This window comes from Tubulanus polymorphus, chromosome 1 (assembly GCF_964204645.1).
Source record: "Tubulanus polymorphus chromosome 1, tnTubPoly1.2, whole genome shotgun sequence".
NCBI lineage: Eukaryota > Metazoa > Nemertea > Palaeonemertea > Tubulaniformes > Tubulanidae > Tubulanus > Tubulanus polymorphus.
In genome coordinates, this window is record NC_134025.1 from 21531681 (window position 1) to 21545605 (window position 13925).

At 38.0% G+C, this 13925-nt stretch overlaps 1 protein-coding gene across 1 annotated transcript; it reads left to right on the forward strand.

The window, feature by feature from the left end:
- Positions 1-236: 236 nt before the first annotated feature.
- On the forward strand, positions 237-12988 carry LOC141907830 (guanine nucleotide exchange protein smcr8a-like). Its single transcript, XM_074797576.1, has 25 exons — positions 237-325; positions 1638-1877; positions 2333-2421; positions 2674-2743; positions 3146-3228; positions 3886-3931; positions 4026-4110; positions 4243-4394; positions 4545-4719; positions 5437-5615; positions 6007-6064; positions 6273-6339; positions 6450-6540; positions 6751-6866; positions 7277-7404; positions 7497-7578; positions 7782-7846; positions 8320-8476; positions 8560-8698; positions 9067-9123; positions 9210-9286; positions 9917-9991; positions 10065-10173; positions 10869-10935; positions 11265-12988. Exons 2-25 carry the CDS (start codon positions 1668-1670, stop codon positions 11321-11323), a joined length of 2436 nt encoding a protein of 811 aa, XP_074653677.1. The 5' UTR covers positions 237-325; positions 1638-1667; the 3' UTR covers positions 11324-12988.
- Positions 12989-13925: the final 937 nt, after the last annotated feature.

Sequence of the window (13925 nt, forward strand, 5' to 3'; positions counted from 1 at the left end):
CGTTGTATGTGTAACAAAAAATGACTCAATCAACATCGGATTCGAATCCCTTCTTGAATATAGAAGAAAGCCCTTGGCCTTGGTGATGATTGTTCCCCTGCTTAATTTCTCGGTTCAAAGATTCCTTGTTTTTGAAATTCTCGTTTATTTCTAGCACTGTATAGTATAACATGGAAATAAGATTATATTGGATTGACTGGTACATTGAGCGATTGTGTGGAGAACTGTCAATTAAAATTTATTGATTGTTTCGGTATCATTTTCGCCGACAAAGCCAGAAAATACTGAACTACTTAGACGGATGTGAATTATCGAAGCAAATAGTGTAAGATGTTCATTCTCATTAAAAGAAATAGCTCTGCTGGTCAGATAGGCCAAGAAAATTAATAATGGCCTTATATTAGGTCCTCCATTCCAAAAAGCCAAAAAGGACTAATTATTATTACTATTAGGCGTAAATATACAGCTGTCTCGTCAGCGGGACAACTTATTAATTCAGTGCTGACTGAATGATACCCGAAATGGCTGGAGATAATCACTGAGACTTGTCACAATTGATAGTGAATGAATAAAACCAGTATCAATGACCAACCCCAGTATCCCTGTATAATAAAAAAAAACATTTTTTATTATACAGTGCATGGGCGGATCCAGGGGGATGGGTAGACAGTATTGGAAGGAAATTTAAGGGCACCTTTCTGATCTTAGGGCACACCCAGTATCCAGGTCAATGCGAGCGCCGAAGGCGCAAAGTCCTTAGAGGGCGGTCTGGGGGCCCACCCCCAGAAAATTTTGAAAATATGGTACCATTTAAAGGCTTTTAGAGGGCTTCTAGAGGCTAGCAGAGCAATCCAGAATAAACGAATTCGAGACAAGATTTCAACAGATGCGGATAAAAAATGAAGCTGGCGAACCCATGAAAGAATGGTCGTCGTCAACTTCGCCTAGTGCCCCTATAATCTTTAAAAGTGCCCCTTAACAATTATACAGAATACGGCTAAGTACCCCTTCATTGTTAACAATCGGCAAAAATTGCCTCGTCTTCACATTTATCCTTATGTCGTGTGCCATCTTCCAAACCAAAAGTGCCCCTAAAATTTTAAAAATTAGGCAAAAAAGTGCCCTTTTCTTCAACATTTTCCGCGTATAGTGCCCTCTTCTAAAGTACGAGTGCCCCTTTAGCCCTCCCTGAAAAGGCAAGGACAAGGTGCCCTCATCTAAAGCATGAGTGCCCCTTGCAAAAGGAAAGTGCCCTTTTTAATTTATCATGATTAAAGGCTTTACAAATATGATTATCTCTCCTCACTTTCTCGGCAGCAGTATTTACCGATTAATTTTATAATTAGGCCTATGCCCGGATTACGGACACGGAATTAGGGGTTGCTGAAATAATGCCGTCAAAAATATTGCCGGTGAAATTTCGAAGGGCACTTAAAAATTCTAGACCGTATTGGGCAATACGGCGGATCCGCCCCTGCAGTGATACTTGGGTTGGTAATTGATACTGGTTTTATTCACAGGGGCTTGTAAACTGGCTGGATTTTATTTCTGAGTTGTTGATCGCGAGAACCTTTGTGAGGCCTAAAAGATAAGCTCTATTTGCATAGATCACCGGAAATTTGTTTGTTCTATTTTAGCTGATGCAGTGTTTCTAGCTCATTTGCAACATGATGTACAGTGGTTATCATGATGCCGCTATCTTAGTGGAGGAATTGAATGGAGATCAACGTTTTGCCGCCATCGATAAAAGTCTGCTGCCTCTGGAATTCATGCCGTTCTGCGATATCGTCACCAATCCGTGGCGTAAAGGTGGCTTAGTCGAAAAGGACTTTGTAACAATTGCCGAATTTTCAGAGCTTGAGGGACCAAAACCGCTGGTAATTGCAGTGCAAGCTTACTTAGTCTGGATCAGTTTGATTGCAATTTCGATCTAATAAGGTTCCTCAAAATTCCAAGTTCAGGATTTAAAGTCGAAATTCCACAATTCTTAACTAAACTTTCGAACATTTTTAACCCTGAATCGAGTCAAATTTAGGCCAACCGAGACTATGGGATTGGGTCCATTGTTGAACCGTGAGTAGTGGACATTTAGAGTCCATTTATTTTATGTGCCATATATGTAGAATTGGATTTTCAATCCAGATATCTTATGAACCAGATTTATTTCTTTGGTCACAAATGATCCAGGTTATCAAAGTTTAAGATTAATATACTGTAACAACTTTTCAATTGCATTCAATGTTGGGTCAACGTTTTGATTGCTACTTTCAATCCAATATAATTTTATTTGCACTCCATACAATGCTAGAAATAAATGAATTTTCACTTTCAGATCACTATACCGAAGGAAGAAAACTCGAATTTTGACCTAAATGCATTTGTGCTGAAGATAATGTCAGTTGACCACCAATCAGTGAGCAGGTCAGTCAATCTGTGAAGTACATTTTGATTCATTAGCGAGTGTTTAGTGTTTTATTCATCGAGAATCAAATATCATTGGTGATTATAAAACGGATTATTATAATGGACTCTTCATTAGCCCTTTAAACTTCTTCTGAAACTTGTCCTAAAGTAGGTAGTTCCCGAACTAATATCAGTCGACCACTATACTTTTGAACTGGGTTTTGATTTTTGACGATAAGTAATTTACGATATTTTATCATTTTGTTACAGCGAAAAGTTTGCCATGCCTGAAGATACCCAAGTTGTCATTAGTGAAGATAAACAATGCATTTATGCTTACGTAAGATACTGTTATTGTACTTGTTGCCATTATGACTGGATAAAAATGAATTCTTTTGGACAGGTGTATTTTTTAAAATTATGTGAATTGTTAGTTATCGGCCGTGTAAATTAAGCACTGTATCCCTTTAATGAAATAGATTTGTAGTCGCACCCAAGTCAGGCGAAAAGCTAGTGGTGTCGAAAATGGAGTGAATACTTTTGCTTTTGAGCTGTGGCAACAAAAATGTTGGGAAGAAATCCTAGAAAACCTAAAAAATGTACCCAAAAAGGCAACCTCCCCTAGTACCCATGTTCGATGCACTGCATTCTTATCGAATGAGCACTGTTTACTGTTTAGTATCATAAGTCTTGTCACGTTGATCATTAACATCGCATAATTCGTTCACATTTATACATTTAGGTACATCATTTTACTTTACATGACAGTCAAGCACGAGGGTTTGTTCGACCTTTTTGCATGGCGTATGTTTCTACCGATTCAAGGTTTGTTGAATAATATACCGCTATCTTACAGTAACATAAATATAGGAGAATGATCCAGGGGTAACAAACTGACTTACTACATTAAAGAATGCTGTTTTCTCAATCACTGATATTAGTATACATAGCTAGTGTCGACATATTCATGTCCACTTGACGCGTTATATTGCGATATATTGACATGAATATGGCGAGTTGTCGAGTTGGAACACGACAACTGGTGGCCCTTTATGGCTTCCATAGGTCCTTCCTTTCTAGGATGATATTGAAGGTGTTCTATTATTTGTTGACCTTGGAGTAATCCTTACATTGATTGAAAAAATACTCTGCAGATTCATGCAGGTATTTCGAAAAACCTGATGGATGTATGTAAGTCCCCTGGATCTGCACAAAATGTTTCTGCATGTGAAGCACTGAGTTCAGTTTTTCGACAACAAACAAAATACCTGTTTGCTGTTGAAACGTATCATTCCCGCGTTACCAGTTTTGTATCCCTGGAGAATATGTTCTGGTCCGCCTATTTTACAGATCTGACCTGGGCCACTGTTAATGAAACTTGGCTTTAATACTTCTAGTATAGTAATCCTACTTCACACTAGAATTCCAGTGAAGATTGAAAGCGTATAGATATTTTTCATTATTGCGTCAAATATGTTTCAGAAAAATCATGACTTTCTATGAAGAAATGCTAGCCCAATTCATGAAGGTAAGGTAAAAACAATTGCTTTTTGACTTGTAAAACCACTTTCAGTATGTTGTATGATAACAGATTTCCATGGAATTTATCTTATCTACCGTAGGTGTCTTGGTACTTTAAATATGGAAACTTAAAACTCTTTCATAGAGATATGAAGCACTATCAAGCTGATCTACTGTATACATTAAGTACGTTCTTTAATGGTACTAAATTAGATACCCACTAAACTTAAACTGCTTTTTACATTCATTTTTTTCGCAATCCTGCTAATAAGAAGCCAAAATCTTTGTTATTTTGGTAGAAAATATTTTTTATTTCAGGTCAGTTAAAGGCTCGTAGAAACTTGCCATTTGCATTTACCGGGCTGAGTAAAAGTAAAGTAAAAGATGAATTGGATGGTTGTTCAATTGGTCAAATTCAAGTCGTACTCAATGAAATTAATGAGATTATCACCGAAGTAGAATCATTCCTGGTATGTTACCAGACTTTGGAACTTTCTTAATTACACTGAAATTGGATAAGATTTTAAGATATGAGTTAATGCGCTCATTAATACATTGAATTTTATGAAATACGATCAATGCTTATAAGATACGTTAAAGGGATATTCGGTTACTTCCAGAATGATCATCATCTTGATCAGAAATTCCAGGCCATGGAAGAGAAGAATAGGAAACAATGTTCGCAGAACGCAAACACCTGTAGCAAAGATCACCAGTATCATGAATCCATTAGTTTCGACGACTCTTCACCCCCGAAGAAACAAAATGTATCAATGGGACCTCGCCGTCGTAGTGGTAAGTGTTATTGAGGAGACAAAGACCTTTGAATAGTAAGTTAGAATTTTTTAAAAAAGAAGAACATATTCTTTTTAAGCTTTAGCTGTGTATTTGAATCAATGGTTCTGGGCATACTACAGATATTTGTAAAGGTTGTAACCTGTGGCTGGTTTTATGATAGGGTGGCATTGGCTCTAACGCGGGGATAACTCAATTCAACTATTGAGTTGGCGCCTAGGTTAAAGTAAGATTTGATCTATTTACCTGCAACCCCTAACTTTTCAAGAAATACAATTAAACCGGCTTTAGTTGTAATTGGATATTTCAGTTAACAAGTAACAAGTTGTCTCTATTTTTTTAGCCCAAATTTGTACTTCCAATTAAATTTTACTAAGTGTAAGTCATCATTGATGAGAAACTTTGCCAACGTAATGACAATCCCAACTTGATGATTTAAGAGAGTTCGTCTGTAGTAGGATTACTGCGGTTCATCGAGATTGGGCAAAAAAAAATTAATACAGTACCTCGTTTCTCATTTCTTCTGAGCTTAAAAGTTGACTAGGTCAGCCACCTATATACCCTGTACGTGATGAAGCTAATAATAAAAGGTCGGCAGTTATATATGAACTGATTACAAATTTTATTGCAGTTTTCAAAAGTGACGCGGCCGATTAAGGGAATCAAGGTATCATCTTTTTAGCCCTTTTCGTAACCGTTTTGTACATTTATTTACAGCTTCGTCTATCAATGAGCAAGAAATCGGTGAATTAACGATGGAAGACGATTTCGATAAATATCAGCCAAAGATCGTTCAAACCGATTGTCGTAGATTCGACAAGACTCTGCGTACGCTTCATGAATTAAGTTTGTGGGGAGCGAAGGAGGGCATTTCAAGGTTAAGAACCATTCATAAGGTTAGCAATCTTCATCTCACATATCAGGGTGATGTCTTCTTGCATAAGGGCATCGCATACAGCAACCCCTTAACCCAAAGACGATATTGCTGACATCGTTCATCTCGCAAATAAGGTCACTATCTATCGTCCCTAATACATACAGTCGCCCCTAAGCCTAACCCAAAGACATTTCTTTTGGAAAGTGTCACTGATAATAATGAAATTCATTTTGTATAACCATTTATCTACTGTTTGATTTGATTAAAAGTTTTGCTTGAATAATCTGAATCAGTGGATGAATGGACCAGGCTTCTATTCTAGAATTGTTTCATTTCGATATCAAATGCAGCACTTATTTGACATCTTGAATTTCATTACTGAATCTTTATTGTGTTCAATGTCATTGTAGTATTTTAGTCGGGATACAGCAGTATTGCAGATCGAACGCAAAGATTCAGAATTACTCGGTAAGTATCCATTTGAAAATAAGAACACTTCAAAAAGACACATCAACTTCGACCTTATGCACTAGAAACATGGGTTATCACGAATATATAGCGATCTCTCTGTACCATTAGATGGCAAACTTGACTTCGTATATCTAATGTTAACAAGGGTTCTGTGTTTATAGGATCATTTGTCTCATAACGTAAATATTTGCCTTGACAATTGTAGAACGTCCATCTTGTCTTTTAACCATTGGTCACTGCGTTGCTGTCAATTTCCTTCATAACATTGACTTGTAAGTATTTTGCTTCGCTACAACATAAAATATGTTATGATGTGAGAACAATCAGTAGTTTACTCATAATCACCTGGATGGTTCAATTTCCCATCCTACTTTTATTTCAGAGCGTGTGTCAATGCTCGATGGAAATCCGCTAAAGAGCAAACTAGTCGCTCACATCCAAGCTGTAGCAATCTTCTGAAGCGATGGTTATCGGTATGTAGGCTACTGGGTAAAGTTTTTTCAAATTTTGAGGTTTCCTCTTTGTTATTGGTGTGTTGAGTATCTTGTAGATACCATATAGGTATACGTTTTAAGAGCTCTTAGATGAAACAACTTCGATTGTAAAAAGTTGGTTACAAGTCATATTGACTACCAAGAGAATTTACTGATCTTCTACTAAATCACGTGTATTTGTGTTTACAGACTGACACACTTGAGAGTTTTAAATCGGCAGAATCATTTTTCTCGGTGAATGATGATAGCTGTATGTTTCAACCCGCCTATGTTTTGGGTGCAGCTTACGTGGACGAGCATAGAATGTAAGTATCCCTAGATACAGGGACCGGAAAATCTGTTCGTTATATCTGATGTGGCCGAGGTTATACAGGGGTAGCTTGTAGAAAACGAACGTCAAGGAATAATCAAATGAGTTCTTTATACGTACATAGGCCCATAAAACTCAAAACAAATGGTGGTAGGTAGGCCCAAAGGTTACCATTCAATTAATGTCCAAGCGGACTGTTATCTCTAAGGTACAGATGGTTCATAATGGTTCCAGTATGAAATTAATTATGGTGGTAAATTTTCTTAAGTTTGGACAAAATCTTTAATTCGTTGTATCATATCTGATATATATAGGTTCCTTATAACGAGGTTCCGGTAAATTTGGCATTTTATCATACATAGTATATTTGCGTGTTATGTTTGATGACATGTTTTACCATTTAAGACCACCTCGTCAAGATGATGCAAACAACTTAGATGTGATCATGACACCGACCAGTGATGACAGTGATATCTTCCATGAAGCCTCGTCGTCTTTTGATCTGGATGATACGATGCTCAGCATGAACCAAGGTTGAAATCTACCTCTTTCTATGGCATCATTCCATTTTCATATTTGTGATAAACATTATACCCTTAACTGAATATTCGTCTTTATTCTTTAGAGGAAAATGAGGCCTTAACAAATACGTGTTCGGTCAATGATAACAGCGACCCACATTCTTCGTCTTCAGAGTCCAGTCCAAAGTAAGTCATGGGGGCTCGTTTCTATGACATGGGGGGGATTAATGCCAGATTTGACCGCATTGAATATACTCCCAATAGGTAGTTCACTCCCTGGGTGTTCATGAACGTCTGAAATTAGCCCCTGTAGTCAAAAACTTGCAAATTAAGAAACTTATTGACAAATAATAACATACGAATACTGTACTGCATAACATCGTTTACAGAAAGGTCAAAGTGCCAGTTGTTTGCGCTGCAGATTATGTGTGTAGTCTAACTGCGAACTCTATAGGTAAGTGAATAATTTCGTTGAGAAATGAAATTTTGTCAAATATTGCTTCCCGCCAGTATGGGGTTAAATGAAAGTCGTCTGTCTATGCGAAAGAAAATCCTGCATTTTGTATCTATACAAGATGGAGAACCCAAATTCGAGTCGTCTTAACATCCATTTTATCAAACCATGGGGCCTATTTTCTGGTTTTGAAAAGACTGCACTGCAGCGTAGATGATGTCTGTTCATGGAGAGATGCCTGCTCAATTGAGTTCCTTTACTTGAGTTTGCACATTATGCTGACCAGTCCAACAGTTGGAATTGGAACTGGATTTTTAACCCCTTATGTACACTGGCTTTACGCGATGTGTTTCCTAATACTGGTCAACTGAAACCCGAAACCCTCGGCATTGTTAACTACAGTTACTAGCTGGAGCTTCCTAATTGCTGTCAAGTGAAGGTACATCATTTGTTTTGTAATATCTATCTCTTAGGTTATGGCATTTTGAAGTTTGTCCAAACACATTCCCACACTAGTAATGTAATCACCTCGGTGATGTCGGGACGCCCTTTAGTTATCATTGGTAGGAGTGATCAAGAGGTTCGAGCTGTAGTCACTGCATTTGCTGTTTTTATGCCAGGACATTCTAGGTAATGTTAAAAACGTGCGTCGAGCTCAAGCGTACAAACGGTTGTTACTAGGTATCATGATATTTCTCTTTTGCTTTCTTTAGTTATCATCAGTTAGCTGTGATAAACGCAACGAGGCCACTACGGATCCCTGATCTAGTCAAGCACAAAATTCTCGGTCTCGTGATCACTGAAAACCAGAGGAAACGAACGCATGAATATCTGGTTCCAGACTCTGTGAAGGTAACAACACTTCTGAAGAAGATGGCTCCCTCTCCTTACAATTCCTCATGATTTAGCTATTATTGAAAACATATTTCTAATGGATTAGATATATGCCGGTAGTTGAACCTCATTATAATGAACTTCACGGAACCTTAAAATTTGTGTAACAAGCTTCCGCAGTATAACCAGATTGTCATCAGTTTCACGGCAAAGATGAAGTCATAGTAATGTTTATGGAGATGGCCATGTTTTCAGGGAGGGTCTATGATATAGTGAAATGCTGCTCATTGAACATGTACATGTAAAAGTCTTAAAAAAAGATTTGGGGTATGAAGTTTCAGATTTTGTTCAAAACATTCATTTCATGTAGTGATATTTACTTTCAGAGATATGTCAGCGTGATAGATCTAGAAAAGGGAATCATACAGGCCCCCGAATACACGGTAAGTCTCTTTAAATCCAGATTGTTGACAAGAGCACTTCAACATTCATCTAAATTGTTTTCTCAATATTCTCTATTGTTCTCTAGGGACAGGTTGTCAAACTGATTGTTAGAAAATGTAAGAATTTTCCATCTGAAGAGGCCTACGTTGCTTTTATTGAAAGGTAAGAAAAAGCCCTTTTCATAAGAAATCGTAAATGTTGATAATTGAGGAAAACATTTTTGGTAAAACATTCCCTCCAATATGTTTGTGGAATGTCCTTTAATGCTTTGACTCATTGATTGACACTTAAGCCGTTACCAGTTGGCAAGTTCGAGGATTTTCTCTTCATGGGGAGAAGCTAGCGATTAAGCTGATGATTAACGAAGCTTCAGAAAAAGAACCCCTTGAACCCCGGATCTTATGGCACCAGTATTTGAAAATACCGTACTTAAACCATTTGGTCACTGCTTTTGTGGCATTTGTGATAAAGATCACCTTAAAATGAAAAGAAAAAAATTTTTATTAGTTATTTGAATGTCCGCATTCTAACGTGATTAATAGGTTATGTTCATTGAAGATCAGTAATAAGAGATTGAAATAATGCTATGTTTCAGACTCTAGTGAGACTCTAAGATTCACTTTTTTAAACTTTTAAACTTTATATACTGTATATATACTGGGTTTTCAACTTATTATCTACTCTCCACATCAGGATGTGACTTTTCTACAAAAGGATGAAAAGTTGAGTGGATAGTAAAAGTACTATTCCTATTTGTTTATGTGACTCACTGCTGCTTTTGATTTTTTCCAGTGTTCTGCTTGAGTTGGCTTCGAAAGCATTTATTTTCTATCACACGTATGTTATATACAAGGGAACAAATGACAGGTACGTGCATCGTTTTTGAAAAAAAAGTCACAAACACAGCGTCCAGTCTCTTTTATCTCTTGTTCTCTTCTAGTGCACTGACTGGTGGTCAAACTTATGAAAGGAGTAGGGAGTTAGCTCAGCCATCGTCTACCATGTTCTCAACAATCGGTATACATCGAGGAGATTGGTCGATTATTCAGGTACCAGTAAACCTTAATTCTTTCCATGCGCCGTAGTTGTGCAGGTTTCTGTATCGATAGTTGCGAGTAGTAGTAGTAATTAGGCAGTTGGTAATGTGGAGGAGAGCGTTGGTTAATAAGTATGAGCACAGGCTGATCATACACTTGAACTGATCGGTGCTAGATGCCTGGATCGTCTGTTCATCCAGGTGGTTCCAGTCGTGGACGCATTTCACTAGGAACGAAGTAATGAAGAAGGCCCCCTCCCTAGTAGATTAGTAGAGTAGCCGTGTTAACCGGGTTTATAATAGATAATGAGACGGTAGTACTATTATAGGTTATATAACTATTTATTTGGTTATTTGGTCTATCTAAGCCATATACGGCTTAGATAGACAGTTTCAGTCTCTCCGTGTAGCCCCATTATCCTGTTACATTTTTCTTCGTCTAATCATACTTATTATATCGTTCAATAATGTCGTAACATCGTAATGAAAATAAATTTCAATTTCAATTTCAATTTGACCCATGAGCTTTCGCTTCTAATGTATAGAAGCTTCATCAGGTGAATGAGTCTCATATTATACATGTAATACTGATTTTAGCTGAACACACTTCCTAGAGGTGGGCCCTGGTGGTCACATCGATGTAATCCCTCCATTCGACCAGGAATCTGCTACGCAAGATCGTTCTACGTATTTTTCATTTATTTTCAGTATTTTGCCGAAGTGATCAAACAACAACAGACCGATGAGTATTACGGCAAGGAATTTGGTTTAGTAGGTATGTATATAAGGAGATTGAGAACTGAGCTTATGCTACAGTAGTCTCCTGAGCTGCTTCTGCGTTGATGGCTGTAGGAAAAGTCTACTGTATTATTGCAATCGATGCAATGGAATGATGACCAAAGGTCTTAAAGGTTTCAATCCAGTATGACAGCTGCTCAAGCAATTCGTGGTCTCAACAATTCAGCTTCTTCAGGTCTCCAAAACTATTAATACTTAATTCATATTGTAGAAGTCGTGTTTTGATTCTTCTGGTTATATATCCTTCATAACAAATTCACGATACTTAATGTACAAAAGTGGTTTACGTGTTTCATTGGTTTTCAGATCGTCCTGTGCCTCCATTGAAGCTGAATTTTCATAGGCTTTCGACGTATAAAATGTGATTCTACGGAAGGTTTAACATGTTTTCACCATGGAAAAAATGAGTTGTGTTCAAAAACGAAGGGTCCGATTTTATAGACTGGTTTACTAGTTTTCGCTGTGGTTAAGTCAACTATGTCAAATGAATTACCGACCAGTTTAGAAGGAAAAACAACTGATTGTATACAATCAGTCCCAAACAAAGAGAAAAGCATAAAAATCTCTAACTGTAGAAATGGGCTCAGGGCCCAGTTTCACAAAAAGTTAAAACTAAAATGTTTGGTGTAATTGTTATTAGTTACTTCATATTTTCGATGAGGACAACGATTATGTGACAAAGACATGTTTTCTATGATTCTAGTTGCTGTGCTATCAATGTTTGTTTCATGTTTCAGTTATTAATTAGTCAATTACACGCATCAGCGACTATTGCGTAGAATGGAAATCAGACTTGTTAATCATTCGGCATTTCATTTGTAAATGTAAACGCGCTCGCATTCCACACGCTGCATAGTGTAATATATGGAGTATTTTCTTTATTTTGACATTTACAAGCAGTTTTTACAAGGACCCGTGGGTTCTTCAATGAGCTCTTCATTTCAAAAAGACGGGTTATCTAAAGGATAAATATGGTCAGAGTAGATGGTTCATCAGGAATTTTGTATTCACATTGGGTAGGGGGAGGTTCTTTGCCGTCTATGTACAGTCAGTAACTGGGCTTTGGTCTAGTTTTGAGATCAAGAACCAGTTTTGCTGGTTTCGAGTTTAGAATGACTCCCGAACCAAGATAGTCTTAGGTCGGTCTTAATTGTGAGCCTTGACTGCAACTGTACCTTGATATCTCAAACCACGCCCTATTCGATTATCCGATACAAAAAGCTTAGCACCCACACGTCGGGTCATAGATTAATTATATGCAGTAGGAGTACAATGTAATATTGTAGTGGCTGATTCGGTTATTGTGAAATTTGAGGTGCGAGAGCCCCAAAATGGAAAACTGATACGTATACCTATAAAAAAACCCAGATTTATCAAATATTGCATTTTGGCATGCTAAAACGACCGTGGTGATTTCCGTTTTTGCCTGCCCCAAAACGGAAGCGTATAATAACGAAAATAATCCGATTTGGCCTACCAAACGAACAGGAAAATCATCCCATGGCATTTTTAACGTTTTGGTGCCCTCGCCAATAATGAGATAATTACATTTTGGCGCACCAAAAAGGGTTTAAAATTCTATTTGGGCCGTTAAAACGGATGTTTCGGCGTGGTTTTTCTCGTAATGGTACCCACGCCAAACAACCATAAACACTGTAAATTTCTGTTTCAATTTGACGGGTCGCTGAAAGAGACTTCAATACGCTAAACTCCCGTTTTGGTGCGCAAAATGGATTATTTGATAAATTGCGTGTGTTTTTTTACGTATTACCTTCCCATTTCGGCGCCTAAATTACATACCGAAAAATTTCCGTTATACCCAAATCTATGGTGGCTGATTAGGGCTCTTTATACACGAGTAACCTTCTATGCCATGAAAGTGTTTTAAATTTGTATGATTTGTTGTTGAATTGTTTCGTAAATGTGTGTAAGATGTCTTTAGTGCGTATGCACTGAGCGTAATTTGTTGGTGTTCGTTTTGTAAAATTGAGATGATTTACTTATTTTTGGCCGTTGGCTTTGAAAATAAAAGGTGCTTATTACAACAAGTTATTCATGAAGTGTTTGGTCAAATTAATTTCGTATGGCAGCCTTCATTCTCTCGCTAAAAAGGATGCCGGTTAAAAATGAACTATCAAAGGCGAATTCGGCGCAGCACTTTTTTCGAGGCAGTTAGTAGTACATACAGATTATCTGAATGCCCGGTAAATTTTACTTTCTCGAGAATCTTGACTAACTTAGTGCGAAGTCTGTCACCATTTGAGTTTTTGAAATGTCTCCTGTGCCGTAAGGCCTTGAAGGTGGAACCTAATGCGGCTCAAGTATAAAATATGGAAAAGTGGCCTTTTTACCTGACGTATCAATACGCACAATGCTGACCAAAGATCTGCCAATCTTAACATTCCCGACGATCCGACATACCGGCAGTCCGACATACCGGCACACCCGACATACCGGCACTCCCGACAAACCGACATACCGGCACTCCCGACATACCGGCAATCCGACACACCGGCACTCCCGACATACCGCCCGACATACCACGATCCCAGCACCTCTGCAGGGGATTATTAGGAATCAAACGCCTCACGATCCCGGTATTTCTCTACAGGGGATTATCACGAACCGAACGCCCCATGATCCCAGCATCTCTCTACATGGGATAATTAGGAACCGAACGCCCCAACCTTACAAATATATTTTCTCAAAACAACTGGCCTTGTTAAATAATGACTGGAATGTCTGTATGTAGGTTTGCAGCATTGCCGGAGTGCCGGTTTGTCGGGAGTGTCAGTATGTCGGATTGCCGGTATGTCGGATTTCCGGTATGTCGAGATTGTCGGGTATGTCGGATTGCCGGTATGTCGGGAGTGTCGGGATTGCTGATGTTATAATTCAAACACAGAATTATGAACCGAATCACTCATTCATTTTATCTTCAGCTTCCGCAATGAGGGACTATATTAC

What these genes read in the sequence shown, in the direction of transcription:
- LOC141907830 (XM_074797576.1), top strand. Translation starts at nt 1,668, where the DNA reads ATGATGTACAGTGGTTATCATGATGCCGCTATCTTAGTGGAGGAATTG. An exon ending in CCGAAGTAGAATCATTCCTG is followed by an intron (nt 4,395 to 4,544) that starts GTATGTTACCAG and finishes GGTTACTTCCAG; the next exon opens with AATGATCATCATCTTGATCA. An exon ending in GATGCTCAGCATGAACCAAG is followed by an intron (nt 7,405 to 7,496) that starts GTTGAAATCTAC and finishes TTTATTCTTTAG; the next exon opens with AGGAAAATGAGGCCTTAACA.